Source organism: Pristis pectinata, chromosome 14, assembly GCF_009764475.1.
Source record: "Pristis pectinata isolate sPriPec2 chromosome 14, sPriPec2.1.pri, whole genome shotgun sequence".
NCBI lineage: Eukaryota > Metazoa > Chordata > Chondrichthyes > Rhinopristiformes > Pristidae > Pristis > Pristis pectinata.
The window spans coordinates 37,555,700-37,582,282 of record NC_067418.1 but is presented as its reverse complement, the minus strand read 5'-3'; the positions used below and the strand labels follow the sequence as shown (position 1 = coordinate 37,582,282).

Below are 26,583 nucleotides of genomic sequence, written 5' to 3'. Positions count from 1 at the left end.
CCCTCTGTTTACTCTGAGTGAATGATATGGAACACAGTGGTTTAGAAATTAAATACTGTGGTGCAGTAGTTGAATTTATGCATAAGGATGTTTGCAAAACAATCATCATGTAATAGTACTGATTGCATATAAAGCAAATATGGATCATCAACTTTAATGCACCTATGTACAGTGCACATAGATTGTGCACAGCTAAAGTCAATTCCCCCGCAATGCAAGCTGAATCACCAAAATATGAATGTGGACCACATTCAGTGTGGACCACAGTTAGGAAAGCAGGCCAGGAGCAGGAGTTTCATGAATGTTGTAAGTTCCGGAAGAGGGCTCCCACTGCAAATGTGAATGATCCATCAGTGCTGACTTCCAAGTGATACCCAACATCCTTGTACATCGTTAAGAACATAAGAAACAGAAGCAGGAGTAGGCTATTTGTCCCCTCAATAAAATAAAGGCCGACTTTTACCTTGGCACCACTTTCTTCTACTCAGCTCATATCCCTCGATTTGGTTAAAAAGTAAACATCTATTGAGCAGGAGGTTGAACACATTGAGTAACTGAGCCTGCACTGCCCCCTTGGCTGAAAACCCCAAAGATTCATTAGCCTTTGGCTGAAGAAATATCTTCTTATCCCTCTCCTGAATTGCCAACCCCTTATGTTGTGACTGTGACCTCTTGTTCTTAGACATCGCAGCCAGGAAAAACATCAACTCTGCATCTACCCAGTCACACTCTGGAAGAATTCTGTAACTTTCAATGAGGTTGACCTCTCTTGTTTTACGGGCCCAATCTGTTTAATCTCTCCTCTTATGACAAACCCACCACCCCAGGAGTCAGACTGATGAATCATCATTGCATTCCCTCTCACAAGTATTTCCTTCCTTACAGAGGGAGACCAGAGCAGTACACAATATTCCAGATGCTGTCTCAGCAGGGCCCAGAATAATTAAAGCAAGATGCCCTACTCTTATAACCAAATCTCCTTGCAGTAAAGGCCAAACTGTAGTTTGCCTGCCTATTGCTTGCTGAACTTCCACTCCATCTTTCATGATCCATGTACATGGAAACCATGTCCTTCTGAACAGCAATAACTTTCAATCTCTCACCTTTCTATTTTTTCCTACCAAAGCAGGTGTTCTCACATTTTTCCACATTAAATTGCATTTTCCACGTCCCTGCCCTATAATTTAATGTCTATATCACCACTAAGGCTCTCTGCATTCTCCTCACAATCTATTCTACCACCTAGCTTTGGGTCATCAACGAACTTAGATATATTACACTTGGTTCCCTCACCCAAATCACTAATTTAGATCATGAAAATCTGGGGTCCCAGTACCAATCCTTGCAGCACCCCACTAATCACAACCTCCCAACATGAAAATGACACATTTATTTCTACTCATTGTTTTCTGTTTGTTAACTAATCCTTAATCTATACCTATCACCGATTACATTTGCTCTAATTTTGTTTAACAATCGCTTGTGTAGTATGTTATCTAATGCTCTCTGAAAATCCAAATACAACGTGTGATAATGCAAAAAGAGAAATACATTTTTCCAATGTTGTCATTCTTCTATTATTGATCACTTTTGTACAAATTTTGTAAGTCAGAATTAAGCAATACAATATGTTCAATGTTTGTGTACAACTATTACCAAAACTCGGGAGAAAAAAACTCAGCTCAGCAGACATTCAGCACCTTTCCACTAATCACAGAAACCTACTTGGTTAAGAGCCAATATAGCCTCTGGTTATATCTCACAACCTGTTCATGATGTGGTTGGTTTTGGTCAAACACACTACTTAAGTTTATGGTCTATACTCTATATTCAACCTAATTAAATTGTTTATTGTTTGCATGTATGCCGCTTAATGTTTACGTATAGTCAATTACAACCGTGAATTATAGTGAAGCTGTGTTAAATCTCTGTATCCTGAATCACAACTCAAAACTGCAGTAAGAGTATGCAGAAGCACATCATATACTTCTTGCCAGATGTATTTGTTCCAACCAGGAGAGAATTTCAGCGTTGGAAATTTTTATAAATGTTATGCTTCCACTCACATTCCCACACCCACTCAGCCCCATCTAGACTCAGATTGTTGCTCTCTTGGCCATTGGGACGTCTGTGCCTTCAATGAACCACTTGGTGAATGAAAAAGGATTTATAGCTAGTGTTGAACGAACTGGGCCTCTTAAGCAGAGCTGGCTTTCCCCTCACTGCATTCGCACCTCGCAAAACTGCCATTTCAATGCCGCCTCCTTTCCCCTGCCCCATATCCTTCCTAATGCTGGTCTATCCATTCCACTGAACCACGCACAGAACCAGACGAGCTCCAGCGTCTAATGCATGGGGTATCTATGACTACATTAAACTGCAGACTAAACGCAGAGGAAGTCTGTACTCAGTATAGAAGAATTTCTACAAAACAGGGAGCAGGGAGTCAGTAAACACAGAAGGGGAATCTTTGTAACATATCTAGAATTAAATCTTTTAATGTTTTCAACAGATCTTTTCATTTCTTTCAACACAGTTCTAATAATTCGAATATACACCCTGAAACATACCAGGGAAATCTGTGTAAAATTAAAGACTAATATACGTCTCTCACAAATAAATTGTTTGATAGCGCTAATGATGGCACTATCTGTTGCTCCACCCAACAATAGTTATCATGAAGGGACTGATACCTGGTGTCTCCCCAGAAACAATACTTACACCTGCGTTGCTGTTCTGCCCTTGTGCATGATATTGTTTGAATTAATCCCCAGCTGGTATATGACTGACAGTCCAGTGTAATTCAGATCAATATTGGTTTCTCGGGGTGCTCAGCCATCTGTGCGGCTCTATTTGAAGTGGAAGGACTGTCTACTTGCTTAGTTTTGCATTAGTGCTCTCTGGCTGGCTACATTATTCAGCCTCACTACTTGCAGAATTTTGTACTTGTATGTTTGGTAGACAGATGTTGTATTACATATTCCTTACTGCATAATGTTGTTGGATTTCTACCTGCATAATTTTGTGCCCAGCCTTTCTGTTGATTTGGTGTTGCATTCTTAATCTTTATTTTGTCATTGAACCCTTGGATTGCTTTTGCTTTAGATCCCTGCCTTGTCACATTGGTCTTTCTTTCCTTCGTTGTTTCTTTTTTTCTGTATGCTGTTCTTTCTCATCTTCCAGCATGTCCAAAGCTATGCTCAAGTTGCCTGCCTGTCTATCCATTTATTACTTTACTTGGTTGTACAACACTGGTTTCGTATTTTACTTGTCTGTGTGATTTTATTCAAGCAGGATTGGAAATGTTTTGATATTGTGCTGAATTCAATAAGACCATGGAGGCCCTTGCAGCTCATCAGCTGTTATGCTTTCAACTTATGGAGCACTAAAGAAATGGCTTCCATGACTGTACATTAATTAACATTAGCCTCAGCTCACTAGTAACATGATTGTCTCTCTGAATTTGCAAGTTGTGGTCAAAGCCCCACCCTGGAGGTGGATATGTAACCTAGCCTGCCACACCAGTGGGTTCTGAGAGGGATTCAGAGCTGACTTATGAATAGTGTTACATCGATGTCTCTCCTCTGGAGAAAATGAACATATTAAGAGGTGCCTTGACTAACGTTCATTTCAACCAAGATGAGCAGAAGTGTATTACTTGGTCATTTTTCTCACTGCAGTCTGTGGGACTTTGTGTGCATCCTGACTGCTATGTCTGCAGGCACAATAGACACATTTCTTGAGGAGCTAGAAGGTTCTATATAAATGCAAATGTCCACTTTCCTACTGACCACAATTTTAATTCCAAGAGAATAATGGTCTGTAATACATTTTAAATTGGCAATATGTATAATTACACAATTATTATCATTCACAGTTGGCCTGAAATATTTAAAAGTTGTAGCCTTTGGATATGAGATCTCTCTTTCAGTGGTGATGGACATTTCCACAGGCAGCATGCACCTGGAATTTTTACAAGCACATATTATGGTGCAGGTATCATTGGATGACAATTAGATTTAGGAACTTCACCTGATTTTAGCTACCCAAACCCAGGGAGTTGTGGTCAACGGTACCACCACAGCTGCTGTCCCCAGCTCTAATCAGCTAACAGTACAAGGCATCAATTAATTCTAGGAGCTTCTGGGCCTGTGTGGCTCAGTACCACACCAGCTGGATCACTGACCCACTGAGCCATCGCCAGCAAGATAGAAGACATTAGTACCAAGTATTTAAGTGTAACAAACAGACTCTCACTGCAGCAAAGACCATCTGAAGGCACTGAAAACATTGCATAATTCATCCTTTCAATAGTTGAGGCAGTATTGCACAGAAGTTGTATTGTTTATTAAACATTGGGGCTATTCATCTGTCAATCATGTCATCTCGCTGCCTGTGTGTGTGAGTCACCCAGTGGGTACCAAACAGTGAAACATTTTAATTTTGGAATGAGAAGGATTTAACACTGAGGTCAGGAGTACTGTCAATTTGCAGATTACTGTGGGGGAGGGAATGGTCTGAAATAAGAGCTCCAATCAATTAGGAGAAGAGGAACATGACTACTTGGTGTGATGCCCATGTCATCCAAGGGCAGTATGTTATTTGTATTTTGTTATGACAGAGAAGGAGGCCATTCAACCCATTGAATCTGTCAGCTCTCAGAACATTCCTAACTATCCCATTGCCCTATTTATTTCTTTGTGCTCTATTCTCTCTCATATACCCATGAACTACCCTCTGAGACCCCTGCCGTCCACCTAAATGAGGAGTAATTTAGAGTAGCCAAGTAACTAACCAGCACACTTTGGGATATGGGAGGAAACTGGAGCAACTGAGTGAAACATATGCAGTCATAGGGAGAATGTGCAAACTCTACACACAGTCAGCACCCAAGGTCAGGATTGGAAACTGGAGCTGTGAGGCAGCTGCACTTCTTGCTGGGACTCTGAGCCACTCAAATATAGGCTAAATGAGATGGGTCTATTATCTGATTAAGACTAAAGTGACAGTGTAATGGGAGGACAGTGAGAATGAAGCAAGACAATCTTAGAACAGGGTGGGTTAACATCAAAAGTAGAGATGAACCTGATTTGTTCAGATGAATCATCTTTCCTGATGAATCTCAGAATCCATTACAAGAAGTAGCAACCATACAATCCCAGCAGTTATGAAAATCAAACATTCTAGGCTTGACCTCATCACAGAGTAGTTACTGAAGCAAGTGCTCTTTAAAATGAAGATACGTTGATGCTTAACATTGCTACTAGGCTCGTGGACAGGAATTTTGCAGTAATATTTTAATTTTTGAAGCCATTTGCTTTAAAATGACAATGCAAGTTACTAAATCACAGCGCTCCACTTTTATGTTACAAGAGCATGAAGCGACACACCTGTTAAAAGTAGAATCTGTAGGCAGAGTACAGAAGGGAGGCAGGAAAACCCATGGGACTTGCTATCAACAAATCAGTGTGAAGTAAACATGCGGGCATTCATGTTGCCTCAGCATAAAAAACAACACACTTAAGGGTAAAGGCAATCAGGCACCTGAGAGATAGTATCTTTCACAGTTATTACAATTATCAAGAAAGCTTTGTTCACAGGCTCCTGGTTTCTTATTCGAGCCCAGTGTTCAATGATTCTTGTCTAGTGTGTACTTTCCTTTCTTGTTCCAGATCTGGATCAAGCAAACAGCAAAACAGAAGAAGGCGGTCAGGATCATTCCATAGACCTAGAGAGAAAGCAGAAACTGAAAGTTAAAGATCAATTTTTATAAAAAGAACTCCCATCCTGCTTTCTTTTTCCCAACTTCCTAACCTTAACAGGAACAACAATGACATCCATTTATATAGCATCTGTAATATTGCAACAATGTCCCAAAATGCTTCATAAGTCACAGAATTGGAAGATTGCAGGCATCTCAAGAGGTTCTAAGGTTGTCTAAATTCACGAGTCAAGGAGCAGTGAGACCAGGAAGGGATTTGAAAACAAGGATGAGAGTTTTAAGATCATAGCTTTGGTTAACCAAATTTGAATGCAAGCCATCATTATGACCAATGAAACTTGGTGGAAGTTGGGATGTGGGCGGCAGAGTTCTGGATGAACTCAATTTTACAGACAGTAGAACAAGGAAGGTCAGTCATGGGTGCAATAGGTAATCAAGTCAACTTCAGTAGCTATTTTTAAAATCTTTCCATAGTTAAATGTTGTCAATATTTATAACATCCATGCTTATCCAACCAGAATCAGGGTCAGGTTTAACATCACTGGCTTATACGTCGAGAAATTTGTTGTTTTGTGGCAGCAGTACAGTGTAAAGACATAAAATTACCATAAATGACAAAATAAATAGTGCAAAAAAAAGGGAATAATGAAGTAGTGTTCATGGACCCTTCAGAAATCTGATGGTGGAGGGGAAGAAGCTGTTCCTAAATTGCTGAATGCGGATCTTCAGGCTCCTGTGCCTCCTCCCCGATGGTAGTAACGAGAAGAGGGCATATCCGGATGGCGAGGGTCCTTACTGATGGATGCTCCCTTCTTGAGGCACCACCTTTTGAAGAAATGCTCGATGGCGGGGAGAGTTGTGCCCATGATGGAGATGGCTGAGTCTATAACTCTCTGCAGCCTCTTGCGATGCTGTGCATTGGAGCCTCCATACCAGGCTGTGATGCAACCAGTCATAATGCTCTCCACCATACATCTATAGAAATTTGCAAGGGTCTTTGGTGACATACCAAATCTCCTCAAACTCCTGATGAAGTAGAGCTGCTGGCGTGCCGCCTTCTTGTTTGCATCAATGTGTTGGGCCTAGGATCCTCCAAGATGTTGACCCCCAGGAACTTGAAGCTGCTTACCCTTTCCACCGCTGACCTCCTCAATGAGGACTGGTGTGTGTTCTCCTGACTTCCCCTTCCTGAAGTCCACAATCAACTCCTTGGTCTTGCTGACATTGAGAGCGAGGTTGTTGCGACACCACTGAACTAGCCAATCTGTCTCACTCCTGTATTCCCCCTTGTCGCATTGAGATTCTACCAATAACAGTAGTGTCATGAGTGAACTTATAGACGGTGTTTGAGCTGTTTTTGGCCACACAGTCATGAGTGTAGAGAAAGTGGAGCAGTGAACCACTTTCAAAGTTTGCATGTCTGAACCTTCAGGTCTTCTGCTTCTTTTCCAATGTTTTTTTTCCAAGCTGCACCTATGTGTTTTTACTCATCATCCCAGCTCATTTCACCTCAAAGTTCTCAACATCAAATTTTATCTGACACTTATCTGACAGTCTCCGTTTCTGAAAGTCATCGACAGGTTTCCTCACAGCTAACCACTTCTTCATGTTTGTGTTACTTGAAAATTTTGATAGTTGCTTTGATTTCCGAATAAAATGAGTAGGAAACTAGATAATACTCGATCATGTTACATGTAAATTATGAAAAGCAATGCCATAAACAGTGGTATCTGGAGGCATCAAAGTTTATATTTCTCTCAGTTTTCTGTCCTCTAGCCAACTGCCTGTCTGCATTGACGATAATTTTTTAAAATTTTATTCTCACATGGCATCTTATCAAACACATCATTGTCAGATCTACTCTCCTGTTCAGAAAGTGATCTCGCTAAATAATAGTTTTATGGCACTGCTCTTTTTCCTAATGAAGTGACTTTTTCCAGCCATTGCCCCAGATATTGGAGAATGTCTCCCATACAGCTTCAGAGGTGATGTAGCCCCCCCACCCCCGAACAATCTTCTGGGGCTTAGAATGCCCTGAGGTGAGGACCCACCTTAGTCTTAAGAGGTTCATGATACCAGAATGCAGGCAATTATCAATGTCATATCTATCATATCTTCTAACAATGTAAAAGGAAGCCGTTCAGCCCAATGAGTCTTTGCTCGTTCTTGAATCCCATCAATTCCATTTGTCCATTTACTTCTCTGTAACTTATTCCCTCTCATGTACCTGTCAACTCTCCCTGATTCTCCTACCACCACCTACACTAGAGGTAACTTGCAGCAGCCAATTAACCTACCAATCTGTACGTCTTTGGGATGTGGGAGGAAACTGGAGCTTCCCCGGGAAACCCATGCGGTCACAGGGAGAACATGCCAAGTGCACACAGACAGTGGTGGAGATCAGGAGTGAACCCGGGTCGCTGGAGCTGTGAGGCTGCAGCACTACCGTCTCTGCCACCATGTAGCCTCCATCCTCGTAATCACCACAATCATTCCCATTCCTCAGCACTAAGGTTAAATAACATGGGGTCCACTTTACAGTGTAAAGAACACGTACTGTACTTGGCTATGTTCAAAATAAAAATACATTGCATTATCAAGTTCAGTGTTCTTATGCTTCAGATCCCTTTGCCCAAAGCCACTTGGTGAGTCCTTAGTTGATCTATGAAAATTCTGATTATGGAAACTTAGGCATGGCGGGAGGGGGCTGGCTGTTCAGCCTATCGAGCTTGACTTCACATCCCATTTAGATTATGGACAAAAAAATAAAAACAACAACAAACTTTTAAAACAAGATGATCAACAGTAGAATTCTGCTAATTGTAGTGTTTCCTTGATACTCACAACAGGAAAACAAATGTAAGAGTCATGGGCAGTGGCAGATGGATACCGAATACCACATACATTTGACAATGGTCACATTCACTCACCAGCCGGGGATTCGGATAGTATAGTGGAACTGTCATTGGATGGGTCACTCAGCAACAGAAAGTCAAAGGATCAATGCTTGGAAGCAGAGCTAGATAATGCTGAATGGAGACTCTGTAAAGGTCAATTTCTGGTTTTAAAGTGAGTGGATGACAAATGTGTGGACTCTGTTGTTGTGAAACAAACTAATATTTGTACAACATTTATGGATGCACCATGCAAATACTCAGCAGATGTTTGTCAAGTCAGCTGGTATATCCACTGAATCTATTGCCAATTTTTACTGCACATTTGAGAGTTGCATCATTTGATGGACAGATATCTATCTCCAGGATATCTACACTTGTTCTCACTTAAGTACAGCATGGCACACTTTACAACACCAGCGACCCGGGTTCAATTCCGGCCACTGTCTGTAAGGAGTTTGTATGTTTTCCCTGTGACTGCGTGGGTTTCTTCCAGGTGCTCCGGTTTCCTTCCACATTCCAAAAAAAAGATGTACAAGTTAGGAAGTTGTGGGCATGCTATGTTGCCGCCGGAAGCGTGGCGACACTTGCGGGCTGTCCCCAGAACACTCTACGCAAAAAGATGCATTTCACTCTGTGTTTTGATGTACATGTGACTAATAAAGATATCTTAAAACAAGGATATAGTCAAGCCAATTAGTGCATCTCAAGAGGAAAATGACAACTAGCCTTGAAACTTTGGGGAAACTGCAAGGTATGGGCAATTGCCACTGATCTCCACACTGAACTGACTCCTGAAACTAACACTCTATTTTGAGTTCTGTCATGGCAAGAGATTACCAGATGGTCAGAGAAAATGAATCAATGGTGTTTTTAAGGTCTCCTTGAAAACATCCAACATCCCCACCAACTCATGGGAATTGCTGTCCCATGACTTAAAATAGAGGACAATGTGAGATGGTATTGAGTACCTTGAGCCCATTTGTTGGAGAACACAAAAGCCCAGTGTAAACAATGGAAGGAGCCCACCACATCCAGAACTATCCCTGGCCTTTCCTGTCAAGAAACTTCTGCTCTACTGGTTGCAGGTCCTACATTGGCCTTATTAGCCATCTCACTACACACAGAACAGGGGTAGAAGAAGTTATCCTCTATCCTGAGAAATTGAGAAGGAATTCCCTAACAGAGTAGTAGAATGGTACCTTGGGATGTGGGATTTGAGGATAATTGCTAAAAGATGTCATTAAATTTAATGCAAAGAAAAAGTCAGGCAGTGTTTATTAAGGATGTCCGATTCAGTATGCTTCATCAGAATTTGGTATGTTCTGCCAATGGTTTAGGAAGTTCCCATGATCTTCCTGTGGCTTCCCTCATTTTCCCCTCCATAGATTAGGCAGTTTTATAATGTGTTTCTACCTTGTTTAGAATAACTATTCCCCTTAGAGTTACAGCTGTTTACACCTCCACATAACAGCCCATGACATGTACTTAACCAAGTAGTATGACCTTAAAGATGTGTCCTCAACTGCAGTTTTCTGAAATTAATGTTTTCTAATAAACTCCTATGATAGTTGGACATTTCAAAATATTCTTAATATGCTAGCAGCAGAAATTAGGTCTTATGTTGCAGTGTGGCCTTGAATTGAAGTTTTACCGTAACAATTCCCAGCAAAGTGGTCAGCACTCCAATGATAGCCATATTGTCGGCGATCTGATTCTCTATTGACTGAAGACAATCCTAATGGATCAAACACATGTTTATTAAAAAAAAGTCTTGTAAGTCTCTAAGATAAGCACAGTGCCTTTGAGAAACAAAGTTTGGAAAATCTTTAGGTCACCTTGCAGCTTGGCTCAGCTTTGACACTTTTAGATTGGGGTTCATAAACCGAGCCAGCAGCTTGGCAAAGGGGTTGGGCTGGGTATTTGTAGGGTGGTTGTAAAGGTGAGGTTGGCTGTCAGTGACTGATGGTGGTGGAATGACAGACCAGCAGATTGGTAATCTAGGGGTTGGGGATCAGTAGATCAGTCATTGCGGGGGCGGTCACTCAGGGTAGTAAGCTCTTGGGGAAATGGTAGGAGCCATTGCTAGAGTGTGAGGGGCTCAGAAACTAATCAAGTAAGTACATCACTTAAAGGGGATCAACCTGTGGTGCATTTTAGGCACTTGACTCCACAGGCTGGCACCTACTTTTAAGTAAAACTGAAGCAGGACTCACAAGTGCTATGATGGACTGCTTCTGCCATGAGTGCACTGTGGACAAAGTGACTCTGCATTCCAGGGAGAGGTTTCTCGGTAGGGGTGGGGGGGGGGGGGAAGGTGGAGTATATCTGGGTTCCTCCATGGATATATTGACAAACGCACAGAGGATCCATTTAACTTGTAGTTCACTGCTTTCTCTTTACTTTTTATATTTCACTGTAATTTAGTTGCATTGTGCATAAAAGCAAGGTACAAGGTGATCCAATTTCTGAGTGTATGACTATGTTAGCATATAACCTTTGTGCCCTAACTGCTCAAGAAATACCCTGGAATAAGAATTTGTTGGATCATTGCCTGATATAGAGCAGGAAGGGGTTAGGGTCCATGTTAGGCGGTGGAGAGAAAGCCTCCACATGCCATTGGTTTCTGCATGAGTGGATGGGTGTGGGTAGGATGAGATCTTCCTCACGTCGAACATTCCAGTTTCCTAACCCTCATAGTACTTAGCACAAATTTGGAGGTCAAGACTGTTTGGTGAGATTCAGAGACATGCAATTTGACTCACTGAAGCAGGAATAGATGTTGCAGGTTGTGGGGATGGTCGTGGTGGAACAAGTTGGATAAAGGGCCTTGAAAACTGGAAAAAAAATGCTGATTTTTTTTTGTAAGGGGTAAGCATAATAATGGGACTACAGTGGGGGTTATACCTTTCTCCTGGGGTGGTATTCATCTGAGATATGCTTGAAATTTCTTTTTGCAGAGTGGTGAATCACTGGATTCTCAACCTCAGAGGCGATATCATCAGAAGTATTTAAGATGGAGGTAGATAAGTTTTTGAAAGTTCAGCAAATGAGGGCTATGAAGAACTGGCATAGAAGAGGAGTTGAAGCCAGTGTAGATCGGCTATGATCATACTGAATGGTGGGGCAGACTTGAGGGGTCAATGGCCGACTCCAATTGCTATTTTCTTGTGTTCCTGTGTACGAACTGAATTGGCCTAAGCTCACAATCATAGTGGCCATTTGCTGACGTGGTCCCTATTGTTGTATGTAATCCTGAATAAAGTCCTTACTGCTCACCTGTAATCTTGAATTTGGCTCCTACTGTTGTCCATAATCTTGGACAAAGTCTTCATTGGCCTCTATAATCCTAGACATAGCTCCTGCTGTGCCTCTAATGCAAGGCTAAAACCTTAATACTGTAGTTAGTTCCAGCATTAGTTTCCATACCTTTTGAGGTCCATGATCTGGAAAGCATGTTTCATTCTCAACCTTCCTGTAGTAGCTGAATGTGGAGTTCTTCCCACAGCAAGAAAACTAGAAGGCAATAGATAAAGGATTGTTTAATTAGCTACACTTCACACAATACCATTTCAGGGAACTGCACTGGGTGCCCCTAGCATTTCTACTGAATACCAGCCCTAAATAAAACCAGTACACTATGAAGTTCATTGACAAAGTTGGAAAATACTTGTATCCCAGTGACTAAGTTTCATGTACCTTCCAATTTAAATACTGAATTTGATCACAATAGAAATTCTTATTGGTGGTTTAGAATGGAAGAATTTAGAGTCCATTGGCATTCACTTCCACTTCCCCATCCCCCAAAATATATTTTCCTGCCTTTTCTGTCCCCAATCTTGAAGGTCCTCTTAACTGGTAGATGTGGAACTTTATCCAAGTCATTCTTTTTCATGTGTGACATGTAGGTAATAAAGTCACGGAGAGCCTGAACAGTCAGGCATTGTCACTTCCTCCCTCAATGTTCCCATACACACACACACACACACACACACACACACACACACACACACACACACACACACACACACACACACACACACTTTAGGTAACTGACTTTGATCATGTAAAGCAAATTTGGCTGATTCTTTTCTTTCTAGTCCATGGCCACTGGCAGTAACTCTAACATTCCTACTTCAGACTCTCATTAATACAGCAAAAAGTGCAGCCACTGAGAGAACCTGGAGTTTCTAAGTTTGCAGGCCCAGTGTCATGGAAACCAGTGCATTTTTCAGCCAAGTCATACAAAGAGCAAAATCGCAAGGTTCTGCCCACCTCTTGGACCATCCCATAATTCAAGATTCTGCACATGACCCAGGTCCCTACACTACAGTTCATGGTGGACAAAGCACAGGACAAAACAGAATTATGTTGCCATAACCTCCTCCTGAAGGACACCATCATGCAAGAGGAATGGTAAATAAGTGATTGATCACTCTTATAAAGAAGCACAACAAATTCACTGGTATGCTGAATATGGATCCTTGAAACTTGCCTACAGTGCAATAAAAGCTGTAGGGAATAGTCTCAGCTCACCACACTATTTGCTGAGGATGATGCCACTTTTGCAGCTCAAGATAATTAATTTACCACAATTTTCTACAATGTCGATGGTTGTTTACAGCAAAGAGTATGGGACAAACAAGGTACTGCTTATGGGAACTCCTGCAAGCGGTTGCAAATGCACTCCATGACTCAGAGAAAGAAGGTGAGTTCCCAGCAGGGCAGCAGATGTTAGCTGCAACACCTGAGATGTTATGTCAGGCACCTGTCACTGTTCGGAGAGCTACATTTACAAACCCTGACACTTCTGGTCACGTCAGAGAACACCTGTTTTTGTCATGGCACTAGGCCATCTGTTCAAGACAATTTGCAATACAGGAGCAGCATTTCCCTTGCATTCAATTAAAGTTAATCTTGTGCCTCACCACAGATACATTAGAATGCAAATTAATCCCAGATAGGGAGAACATCTTTATATTGTATGACCCTCCATTATGCCCACATTACTTGGGAGGGTACAGAAGAAGATTCTACCCCTGCCCACTCAGCCGAAATTGGCAGAGAGGGCAGGAGACTTGCGGATTTCTGGCTTCCGATTCGCTGTTTTCCATATTAGCTGCTGTTCTGAGTAGGAAACCAGGAACTCTGCCTAAGGCCTTTAAATGCAGAGTGAAGATCCAATGGCATCAGTCAGATGTGACTGCCTTTTAATTGAGGGCCTGAGTGGGGAAGTCCTATAGCTCTGGTGCCAGGTGAAGATGATGCAATGGGGACCAAGGGCCAGGACGTTTAACAATTTTAAAACTTTGCGGAAACAATAGGAGCAGGACTGCCTGAATGTGAGACACTTCCAGAAACTATTTCCTGAACCAGCAAACAATTCATTATCTGTGGCTGGAAACCTCCCACTGTTCAATATACAGTTGGCCAGGTGCTTCTTCACATTTAGTGGCAGCCTTGAATTAGGCCTCAAATGGTGAGCTCAGCATGGTTTAACACTTGACTCCACACCCACCCCTACTCACTTACTTTGTGCTCTGGTTAAAATCATATAATGACCAGGCGGATGGCTGTGAGAATCATTGTCACCATGGATGCAGAACTGTTGCAAGACTCCCGAGCATGACAGGATTGTAAGTACAATGATCTACTTTCCTATACCCAAATTATTGTGCAGAATATCACCTCTGTAGTCCAATAAAAATTCTTTGTTGGAACTGCTAGGTAGGGTGTCTTCTACAGTCAGTGCAAAAGAGTTGGAAGTAATCAGTCCTCATTGCATACTGCATAGGTTATGCAATAAGGAGCAAATTAATGGGGGCTTCTGTTAAAATAATAACAAAGGATAAGGAGAAAATCAAAGAAGTAAAGATAGAGCATAGAACATTGATACAGCAGTCACTTGTTGATGATTGCTCCCAGTAATGCCCAGATCTGGGCCCTAGACAATAATGCCACTTGAATGGAAAATACCGGGTTATCTTTTTCCATTTGCCGTTGTTAAACGGTAAACTCACACCAGTCTTTAAGCAGCTGGAATTTTAATTTGGCCATTTATAAAAGAGGTAAACTGCACCAAAGAGAAATAAAGTGCTTGAATTTGATCGGGTGATACTTAGTTAATGAAGTGGCTCAGCTGCCTACTGCCGTGCTCTCCTTATTGCCAGAAATACCTTGGAGCAATTACTGTCCCACTACTGTAACCACTAGAAGTGTGGTGAGAGCTACACATATGTGCATTATTAGAGCTGCTGCAGGAATTGCGGCAAGATTAGGCTGGCCGAGCTGGGGCAGCTGCATGGTTTCTTCACAGCGTCTAATCTATTACCTGGAGGTTGTCTTGAAGGTCTTTTGACCATCCATCATTTGCCTCCTGATCATAGAACCAGGAGGACACTGATAGAAAATAGTTAATATTGGAAGTCATTTCTCCAGCTGTTCACAGGTGGGCTGCGTTCCTCATGGCCCAACCTTTGAAGATAAGTTAACTGTCTTTCAACTGGTCCTCCTCTTCAAGCTGTATTGTGCTGTGATTGGGTCTGTGTTGGTGGCTAGGCAAGGTTGAGTGTGTAACATGGTCTGGAAACAGCCTAAAATTGATGGAAAAAAGCATTTTACTCTGATTTCAGGACAGAATGTTATATTCAGAGGTTTATTGCTATATTACTGTTCTGAAAAGTTGTTTCCTTAAATGAGAATGAGCAAGAATGGAAAAAAAGTGATGGAGAATTTGTGCTCTAAACTCTTGTACCCCTTCTACTTTCGTAGCCTCAGGACCAAATATTTCTGGCGTGCATTCTTCTCAAAGAGCATTAAGACTATAGTTTGCTGTCCTGAATGTTTTTTTTTGTGGTAGTTGTGAGCAATAATTTCTTGAAATTATGCAGAATGAATCCAGATGCTGAGATTTGGCAGAGCACCCAGACACTCAGCCATGTGGCAGCTCCATTCTACTTCTGTGACTGCAAACAAGAATAGCAGCCTACCCGATTCTAATAGTGGTGCAAACTGAGAGTACTCCATTCAACTTCAGCTGGCACAGTGCAAGCCACCGATGGAATGCACAAAAGTCTTTACTGTGGCTATTCCACAGTTGGGAGAAGGGAAGGTTTGCCTGGTTCTGTTCCTAAGTGCCTTCACAAGGATATTTCCTGATAGAAGCAAGTTCCAGAAGAATGCTGACACTCCATTGTCTTGCCTGATTAGAGCTGGGTTTCTTGTGACAGACGTGCTGAAGGTTTGCCAGAATTTAATGCAACTAGTTGTATTCTATCCAAACACTAGGCAGTAGAATTGCTTACGATTTAAAAAAAACTGGTTGATCATATGGTACAATGTGCATCTATTACTCCCTTCACTTAGCAATATGATAAAATTGAATTCCTCTTACTCCCCTGAAATAATCCCAAAGTGATCGAACTCTCCAGCAATAAAAATAACGACTTAGTATATGGAGGTACTCACGGCGATCCTGCAAAAGACACGATTTACAGCTTAGAAGAAATCTGTGGCAGAAATAACTAAGAGTTGTCCTTGCAGTCATGGACACAGTCATTCCCTTACTTGATTTTGGCTTCGAGTCTTCATTCAGAATGTTGAAAATTGAAGACAAGTTGGCTAAAGCAGAGCTTCTCATAAAATCCAATGACAGATGGATTGTGGGGATCAGGAAAGGTATCGGCAGGCTGCTTCACTCTTTATTCATTCCATCCATGTTAGAATAGTTGTGGAAGAATGAGCATTAGGAGAGGCAGTTGAAAATCGTTGACTTGAGAGATCCCCATTTTACAGTGTTGAAATACATGTCTGGAGCTTCCACAACAGAAAATGAACAATGAGATACAAGTACTCCAGAGTGCAAGGACTTTTCAATAATTCATTTCTGCCAGACTGTCTTTCTCCTTGTTTGAGTGCACGTGAGTCGGGTGTGTGGATATGTTTGTTTATATGTTTCATATTTGTGTCTGTAGCCTCATTTGGAAGTAAATGAGGGACCTAATTGCTGGAAACTCTAACGTCCAATCCCATGCATCTGATTCGTTTAACTAAATGTCAAATTTCAGTTCACACCCGGACTAAAAATAGCAGGAAGTGATAAGTGAGCAAAGTACAGGCAGAAAATGGTCCACACACCACTGAGGACCCTCCAAATGATGTGCTGTCCTATCACTCGTGCTCTTTACTCTCCAGTAGAAACAGTATTTTTCATGTCACTTATTTTAAATAAAGCTGTTTTCATCTTGCATAAGAATTATATTAAAGACTGTTGTTTAGCTGCCAGTAATTTCTGGGGCTGTCTAGCTTGCCATGAATATTTTCACTGTTGAGTAACTTTTTCTGAGCCGAAACTGAAGTTGGCAAATTAACCCTAATTGCAGTATTTATTGTATGTCCTTAGAGATGATTTACACTGACCAGGGATCAAATGTAGGACCTCGCTGCTATTTGTAGCTCAGCTACCTAATGCTGTAAACCCGTTGAAAGAAAATAAGGAACTGATTCACATGTTGTCATATTTATCTTACTGCTTCAGTCGAAATTTTGTGTCCAAACGTGGGAAACACTTTTTTGCACAGATGAGAACACTTGTCAGTAAGGCTTGCCCATCCAGTCAAAGCCAGGAAATCACCTGTAAAAGCATTTCTCAGCAGCTGCACCATAATATCTAGGACCCCTCAAGGATCTACCTTTGGAGCCTTTTATTTCTCAGCCATGTGAAGTTCCTTAGCAGCACCATTAGAAAAGACAGAATTAGTTTCATACACACATAGGAACATACAAATTAGAAGCAGGAGTAGGCCACTCCGTCCCTCAAGTCTGCTCTGCCATTCAATAAAATTATGGCTGCTCTGACTGTATCTTCAACTCCATTTTCTATCTCCTTGTCTTCAGGAACTTTTCATCCCCTTGCTTATCAAAAATCAATCAACTTCTGCCTCAAAAATACTCAAAGACTCTGTTTCCACTGCCCTTTGAGGAAGAGAGTTTCAAAGGCTCATGATCCTCCAGAGAAAAAATTTTGCCTTATCTCTACCTTAAATGGGAAACCCATTTTTAAAGTGGTGAACCCTGGTTCTAGGTTCTCCCACAAGAAGTAACATCCTCTCCACATCCACCCAGCCAATACCCCTCAGGATCTTTTATGTTTCAATTGCTTCTAAGTTTTAGTGGATAAAAGCCCAGCCTGTCCAATCCTTCCTCAAAAGAAAATCCATTTCAGGTCTTCACATGAATCACAATGACCTCCAGCACTATCTCATCTCTGTCGACAATTCCAATGTCCTTAAACTGACACTCTGCTCATCCAATCTTGGATGAACAGAAATTTCCTTCAACTAAATATTGGTACAACTGAATCCATTTGTTTCAGTGCTGACCACAAACCCCATCCTCTAGTTACTGACTCCTTCCCTTCTGCTAGTAACTGCCTAAGACTAGAACAGCTAGTTTGCAACTTTGGTGTCATATTTGACAATGAGATGAGCTTCCACCACTTTTCCAAGAGCACTTATTTCCATCTTTAGAACATTCACCTCACTTTATCCAGGTCTGGCCCTTTAGACCTGATTACTCAGTCTGTCCTTGTGTGCTCTATGTTTTCTGTTTTCCATAAACTTGAAGTAATCCAAAACTCTGCTGTAGCATAACACACAAAGTTCTATATATTGTGCCCCTGACCAAATGTTTGTCTGCAGTTTTAATATTCTCATTCTTGTTTTCAAATCCTGTGTGACATTCCCATCCCCAACCTGGTAACATCCATCAGCTTAATAATGCTCCAAGATTGGTGCACTCCTCGATTCTGGTCTCTTGCACATCTTCGATTTTCACAATCCCACCATTCGCTCCATGCTTGCAGCTGCTCGAGTCCAAAATTTTGGAATTCCCTCCCTTGACCTCTCGGCTTCCAGTTAGCTCCCCTCCTACAAATGCTCCTTTAAAGGAACCCCTTTGATGATTTATATCCTAAAGTAATTTGGAGCCACATTTTATTTGATATAATTCCTTTAAAATGGCTTGACACATTTTAGTACATCACAGGTATTAAGTTAATGGTGTTTAGTTTATATTGATAGGTTTTCATAATGCCTACATTTCACCACTTTTCATAGTTTTCACCAATATACTGTAATGTACTGCAGCAAAAGTTTTAAGTGGAAGCAAATGTTCTTATTACTTACAGCTGAGTGAATGTTTATTAAATCCTGTTTTGAAGGATGGGAGATGTTTCTCATGTAATCAGCATATAGAAAGTCATACACATCCTTTGCTGCATCCTCCACCTGATGGAACATGTTATCCAAAATGTTAGAAGTCAAACATGTGCATAGAACACTCTTCTAGCAACAATATAAATATTTAAGAAATAATGACACCTAGTTTGTTTTGCTGATTTTCTTCCCTATTGCCATCTTTGCTCAAAAATGCATCTGCCTAGGGGGAAAACATAGATGGAGGGCTACACCAGATCCCAAAAATCACTAATGAGTACAACCTGCTTGGTCCATTTTGTTGACTACAGATGCGAAGTGCTAACGTGGTGAAGGAAACAAGACATTTACTGCATGGTACAGAATACCCACTTTAAAAGTAACCTGTATGATGATAAAGGTAGAAAATTACAGAAGTTTCCTAGTTTGCATACATCATGAACAGTCAACTCTTCAAAACCATTTAGAAGCAGTTCTCACCTTTCATTTAAAGTTAAGTTCCCAGCCTGGACTGAGGTCAGCTTTGGGAACTTGCCAAAGGATATGGCAGGCAAAGAACCTGCAGATGATTAAACAAATGTTGGAGCACAAAAGCGGAGTCTGTGGGCAAAGCATTTGAAGCCCCAGTTTGATAATCAAAGTGATGGGTATGGGAAGGTTGATGTGTATCCCCGAGTGTAGTGACACAATAATTAGCTAAGGCTGAAGTTCAATTTAGTGTTCCGAAAGCTTTCCCTCCAGTCTGCCCACACCTTCAAATAAGCCAGGCTCCAGATGATTCCATCAAATGAAACCATCGTGAGTGCAACTGGAGACTCATTAACATGATGGACATATTGCTGGTGGTGTTGCTTGCTGCACATTGAGGAAGTAGAAACCTTTTCATAGTGATGAGGGCAAAATGTGGCTGGACAACTAGATGGACATAAGGTGATTATCACTCAATCCTCTTTTGTTTCTGAGAAATAGAGGTTGACAATCCTGTCACCTTGCTGTTGCCATCTGATGGGAAAACAGATAAAGGTCCTGGCCATAATGAATAAAACACTGCAAGCCCTTTAGTACTGCTGATGTCTTCTCTATCAACCTGGAAGAAGTAGCTGGCAAAGAACAAAGCAATCAGGAGGTTTCTGGTTTGGGGTCATTCACTAGGTTATCACTATCAGTCTGGATTTGTACATGCTAATGGACCAGTTCACTTATCAGTCAATCCAGACCTTGAACCTGGACCAGAATCATTACGATGGTTATCAATACTACTCCAGGACTGGAAGCGCCAACTTGACTGTTTGTACTTTTTTTGGAACGTGCAGTAACTTCACTTATCACTATATCTTTACTCTGCCTGAATCTACAGTGGAGTTTTGATATTGATCCCAGGCCTACAATCAAGGATGCATCATCCTCACTGATTCCTGGGAATCCCTGGATCATGAACACTCTCAATGAAAAGGGAACATTTGGGATGGCACTGAGAGCCTCGAATCCATACACCAGCAACACAAAGGAGTCCCGTGTAAGTGGCAAAAGGAGCACACTACCTGATAAGCTACCCCTCCTGTTGGGGATCTCCTGCCCCATTGGTGGAAAAGTCTGCAGTTCCCACAATGGCTTCATCTGCCATCTCAGAACCCACAAAAATGGAGTGATAAGAAGTCGTCCTTGATCATAAGGGACTACCTAAGGAGACCTACATTGGTCTCAGTAATGGTGTTATTGGAATTGATTCTGGATGAGTAAGGAGATCTGTGATCTGGGAACCAATATTGCTCATGATTTGGAACTGGGGCAAGGAACAGCAGGTGTCTCAGTGTCTTCTATAATTTATTAACTACAAAATATATTTAGTATTATTGTAGCTTTGGTGAGTTCAGAAAATTAACTTCCCTTTGAAGACAGCAAAACCAAAAAGCTGTGACTTTCAGTTAGAACTCCTCACTTAGTGCTTTGTAGGCTGTCATTTACAACAACAAAATAGACGTCAAGTTTTATTAATGTTCAATTACATTATACTAAATTAGCTAAAGAACCTTTATTATACTAAAGGTTATAAACATCTGATGTCTGATTTGCACCTGTATCATCTTCTGCCCACTCTATATGAGTACTTTAAAGTGAAGGTCGATTATTACTGAAAACTCTGATTGAAAGAATCTCATTGGATGTTTTTCATATCAACTTCCAGAAGACATAGACTTCCAGAAGATATTTGGGAAAGTTCTACATAAGAGATTTTTAGCTGAAGTCGCAGCCCTTGAATTGAAGGCAAATTTTGACCTGGTTAGGAAACAGGATAAGTGGAAGAATACTTGAAAAAATCACCATATATTCTATGTGGCAGGGTGTGACTTACAATGTCCATAGATATTTGCCTTGGATGGTGGGATAGAAAGCCACTGACACAAAAATACATAGCATTGCAAGTAGTGTAGATGGATGCATTAAATTGCAGAGATATTAATAGATTATGCAAATTGACTCTACCAGTGACAATATGAGTGATGTCAGTACTCAGCTTCATGGGTTAGGCACAGTTGGATACAAACAGAAAGTGATGTCTGACCATGAGATATCTTTGGATCTGTTCTGACTATATTAGTACTGAACATTTATCTATTCTGGGTTCAGTATGGAGTCAGGTACTTGGGAGGTCTTTTAATTTTCTGGATAATGTAAGTATCTTAGCAGTAGGTAGCCTAATATCCTTAGGAAGCTTCATCCAGCAATAGCTGCCGCAAAAACACAAATTACTGTTGTCCTCTGCCTCCATGAGAACAAGCTCTGCAGGACTTGGTTGAGTTGAGAGATCTCCCTCAGCCTCCACAAAGCAAAATTCAATTCACTTTCTGATTATTAATGATGGCCCAGACACTCTAGGGATTTCATTAAATGAAAGCCCGGGCAATTGGCTGCATGTTCACATTAGGCTCTGTATGTAATGGATACTGAGTGAAAGCTCTGAGTTATGCTGACATAAATCCAAGACAGTCTGTATGAGATTAATTGCTATTGTCTGTGAGTCATATCTACAATTTCAGCAGCTCAGCCAATAGTTAACCAAGGGCTTAATTAATACCAGCTAATCTGTGGCCCACAGAGAGTCCGGAGTCTGGATAGTGGATGTAATATTTAGCTGGCAAACGGAGCTTTCTTTGTTATTTAAGGCAACTGCTCAGGCGAAGAAGTGGCACACTCTAAGGTCAACTGGAGGATAATTATTCAGGAAAGTTTCATAGACCGGCAGCTGCTGGTACATTCTCAATTCCTGGCCCAGTTATAAGGCTGACTCCAGACCTATAACCCCCTTACATTGTCCCACTCCATTCCAGAAAAAAAATGCTATGTGTAAGAAACAGTACCTTTTATACATATTCCAGTAGGAATATCTGTGGGACATGATGGACTGCTGAGCAGAACATATACAATATATGCCTAGAGGCAAATCAACCCCAAGTTAGTCGTGATGTTTGAAGGAAATAACTAATCAAAATACAGAGCAGTTTAGCAATGTTACAGTGAGGTGATGTCACAGACTGAACAATGAATAACAAAATAGCAGAGGAAACTGATTGCACCCATGAGACAATAAACTAGAGGAGGTGCTGATCAATGAGGGTAGAAATTCTATGATGCTTCTAGTGTAAGGGAGCTCCTCCAGGCCACCATCTCCTGGAAATGGGGATTCCTCCCCTGAGATTCAGCAGCTTTAATTTCCCACTGCAGTGGGACCCACCCGGCTTCCTGACATCATTGGCTTGGTAATGTCACTGCAGGGGGCTCCCACTGCCCACAAGAGTCTGCTGAATCAGGATTGGAACAATTCGGGGGAAATTTGGGTTGGGGCAAGATGGTGGGGGAGGTAGTCCCATCAAATGGACGTCCACCGCCTTCAGGGTAAAAGGGTTCTGCAATAAATCTTCTGCATATATTTCCCCTCTTTCCTCAAACTCAGTTTACCCTTCTTGCCACCCTTGTGATTTCCCCTCATCCCTACCCCTCATTTTCCTCCCCACTTCCGTCATTTCCTTCTCCCCACTTGATCATTCTCCTCCCTGATCCCCTCATTCTCCTCCCATCCCCTCATTCTCCTCCTCCCCACCCTCCTCATTCTCCTCCTCCCCACACTTCTTATTCTCCTCCTCCCCACCCTCCTCATTCTCCTCCTCCCCACACTTCTTATTCTCCTCCCCACCTCCTCACTGTCCACCTCTTCATACCCCTTATTTCCACACCCCTCAACCCTGTCATTCTCCTTATCCCTACCTTCTCATCCTCCTCCTCTTAACTTCCATCAATCTCTTCCTGACCCTTGAGATTCTCTTCTTCCTCACACTACAGTTTCCCCTTACTTACCCCATTTTATCTTTTGCCCTCCACACCCTACCCCATTCCCCTGCTCCCCACACCCTACCCTACCCTACCCTACCCTACCCTACCCTACCCCACCCCCCACCCCCCACACCCCACACCCCACACCCCACACCCCACACCCCACACCCCACACCCCACAGGACTCCCACTTCCCCAGCCTCCTTATAAATGGCAACTTGGAACTTGACTTAATTGAAACCAAGAATTTCATGAATGGAAAAACTTTCATGGGTTTTTGACAATGATTTTTTTCTCTGGAATTTAGTTAGGTTTTATAGTTAGGAATGTAGCATTCAACTTACGGACTAATGTAATTTCTTTCACTTTGTTCGTGATAAATCATCTGTTTGCTGGTGGTATTTGCATAGTTAATTGGGAGGCAAATTGGAATTGGTTTAGCTAAACGGCTTTAGACATTTAGCTGGCATAAACACAGGAGTGTTTTGCTAATGCACACTGTAAACTGCTTGGAGTCCAGGCCCATGGAGTACTGCCTCCTTAGAGTATAAAACCTAGGGTTTTGCTGAGTGGGACATTCAGTACTGTCAGGGCAAGAGGTCCTCTTCTGGTACTTTATTCCTACTTATTGAGAATCTAACAAATGTTGGCATGGTGAGGACCTTGGACCCAGCAAACACATGTCCTGTCCCATGTGGGACTTCAGGACACTGTCCTCAACAACCACAGGTACAGGAGCTCAAGCTCTAGGCTTTGGAGGTTGAGCAACAGCTGACATTACTCTGGTTCATCCATGAGGATGAGTGTTTAATGGATAGCACATTTCAGGAGAGTGCAAGTAGAGCGGGACTAAATGACTGACATAAAGATTAAAAAAAAGAACAGGTTTGTAATTCAGTAGACCTTCGAGGGCATCTTGATCTCTAACCAGTAATTGGCTTTGATGGGGGAGATGGCTCCCCTGGAGAAGGCAACCGTGTACAAGACCATTGTATCATGGAGAATTCAGGGAGGGAGAAAGATCAAGAGAGCTGCAGTTATGGACGACTCATAGCTAGGTGAATTTCTGTAGTTGCAGATGGGATTCCAGGGTGATATATTGTCTTCTGGTGCCAGAGTCAAGAATATTGCTGAATGGCTACAGAATATCCTGGAGGGAGAAGGGTGAACAGCCAGAGGCCATGGTCCTTATCAATACCATCATTGTGGGCAGACAAATGGAGGATGTCACAAAGGCAGATATTAAGGAGTCAGAGATTAAGAAGCAGGATATGAAATAAAGTAACTTCCCAATTATGCCTTGTACCACATGCCAATGAGTATAGAATTCAGAGTAGAGTGCATATGAATCTGTGGCCGAAGAGGTGGTGCTGGTGGAAGGCTTTAGGTTCATGGGCTATTTGGACTGATTCTGGGGATGGTGGCAACTGCACAGGCCAGGTGGGTTATAGCTTAACAGGATGGAGACCAATATCTTTGCAGGTGGTTTTGTTGGTACTGTTGAGTGTGTGTTTGTATGTGGGAGGGTGGGGGAAGAGGAGGTGTTCAAACCATCCTGGTAGGACATCCCTCTCCTTGACAACTTTCTGAGGTTAAACCAAACCTTTTGCAATGGTATCATATTTGACTCCAAGCTGGACTTTCACCTCTGTAACATCATCTGAATCAATCTGCTTAGCTGTTACTAAAGTTCGCATCTATGCCTTCACTACCTTGTGCTTGACAATTCCTACGCACCATTAGTCATCCTCCCACTTTCTACTCTCTGTATACTTATCCAAAGTGTCACAGCTCATGTCCTGAATCCTGTTCACCCATCTTTCCTCTGTAAGATTAAAAATTATTAGCGTGATCTAATGTATGAACTCTTAATTGTAACATACATCTTAAAAAATAGTTTATGGTCACCGGAGAGAACTAAAGTATATTGCCTGATCTGGGTTTGCAAGAAAAGGTGTGAAATAGCAACGGGACATTGAAACCAGATAACAATATCGCAGAGACAGAATAACAAGGAGGACACACATTGTGAGACAGTGGATGTGCAGTTTGATTGAATTTGTCAAGTGGAGGCTGGATTGAATTCTTTTATGTATGTATGTATAGAAATCCTTTGTTCTCACTGAATAAATGGCAGCAGGACAATCCGAAGATAGAGGAAGGAGCTCCAATCAAGATCAAACACGGGCACTCCTGAAACACCTGTACACTTGAAGTGGCCATCCGACATTGGGTAATATACTTTTTGACCTCTGAAGTGACTGTAAGCCATACGATTAATAAAAACTAGTAAATTGACGTGACTCTGAACTTTGATTTAATTATGGATTAACTAATATTGTGATCTGTTACACCCGTGCTCATGTCTTACGTTGCCACTGGTTAAGTAATATCTTGATTTTAAAATTTTCATCTTTGCTTCCAGATCACCTCCATGATCTCTCCATTCTATATCTTTGTAATCTCTGCCATTCTGACAATCTGCAGAAAAAAATCATGTTCCTAAAATTGCAGCCTCTTGAGCATCTCAGATCTTAATGATTTTGCCATCAGCAGCTGTGCCACTCACCACCAAGGTCTTCAGAGCTGGAATTGGCTCCTTTAACTTCTCCAACTCTACCTTTTTATTTCTCCTTAATGATGCTCCTTAAAATCCATTCTCTGATGTTTGTGTCATCCTCGTGAGGTTTGACATCAAATTTTGGTTTATAACATCAGTGTAAAACAGTTCGGGGTAACTTACCACATTATGGGAACTGTTTAAGTATTTTTGGTTGTTGTTGAACAGAGAAAAATCCAAGGAACCTACTCTTTTAAAATATTTTAAAAGTTATCTAACTTTTGGGAGTTGTTTGGTTGCCTCCCTGTCCTGCCTCTGTTAAAATCGGGTGGGTTAGATGCTGGTCAGATTCAAGTCTGAGATTTCTATATTTTTAATTTCTTCCTCACACCTAAACATCTGTCTGTAGGGGCTAAGATTCACTTCAGAATAATATTTTCTGCCTGAAGGACTGAAGAACACTTCCCAATATATAGCAGTGTGTTAGTTCATTTTTCTGCATCACCTCTGAGTGCAACTAATAATTCATTGTTGACCATTGCCATTTCAAGACCAATTCTGGACTGGTAGAAATATCGGCCAGTTAACCAAACTGCACTGCCCACTTATTCAGGCTATACAGTTCCCATTTAAGCATATTCATTGTAATTGACCACAATGTATAAAATCTGTCACCTCCAGTTATACTAAGATAAGTAAATTTTTATTGTATCCAGGTTTGGCATGTGACTCACCACCTGTTTATAGGCAGACCTCCAATATGCTAACTGTACCACTCCACAGAACAGCAGAGCAAAACAGATCAGCACCTGTGGATAAAGGAAAAATCAAAATGAAAAACAGGATGCTCTAGTGAGGTGAACA

General features: G+C 41.6%; 1 protein-coding gene across 1 annotated transcript in view; it reads right to left on the bottom strand.

Annotated features, from left to right (window-relative positions):
• The window catches only part of LOC127577988 (tetraspanin-32-like), a 117,588-nt gene continuing 91,005 nt past the window's right edge, over window positions 1-26,583 (bottom strand). The window contains exons 5-9 of the mRNA XM_052029695.1: window positions 26,454-26,528; window positions 18,801-18,902; window positions 12,046-12,132; window positions 10,271-10,354; window positions 1-5,728 (exon numbers count right to left, since the gene is read on the bottom strand). Of these exons, the coding sequence (XP_051885655.1) occupies window positions 5,630-5,728; window positions 10,271-10,354; window positions 12,046-12,132; window positions 18,801-18,902; window positions 26,454-26,528 (447 nt within the window). The 3' untranslated portion in view covers window positions 1-5,629. The remainder of the gene's footprint in view (window positions 5,729-10,270; window positions 10,355-12,045; window positions 12,133-18,800; window positions 18,903-26,453; window positions 26,529-26,583) is intronic.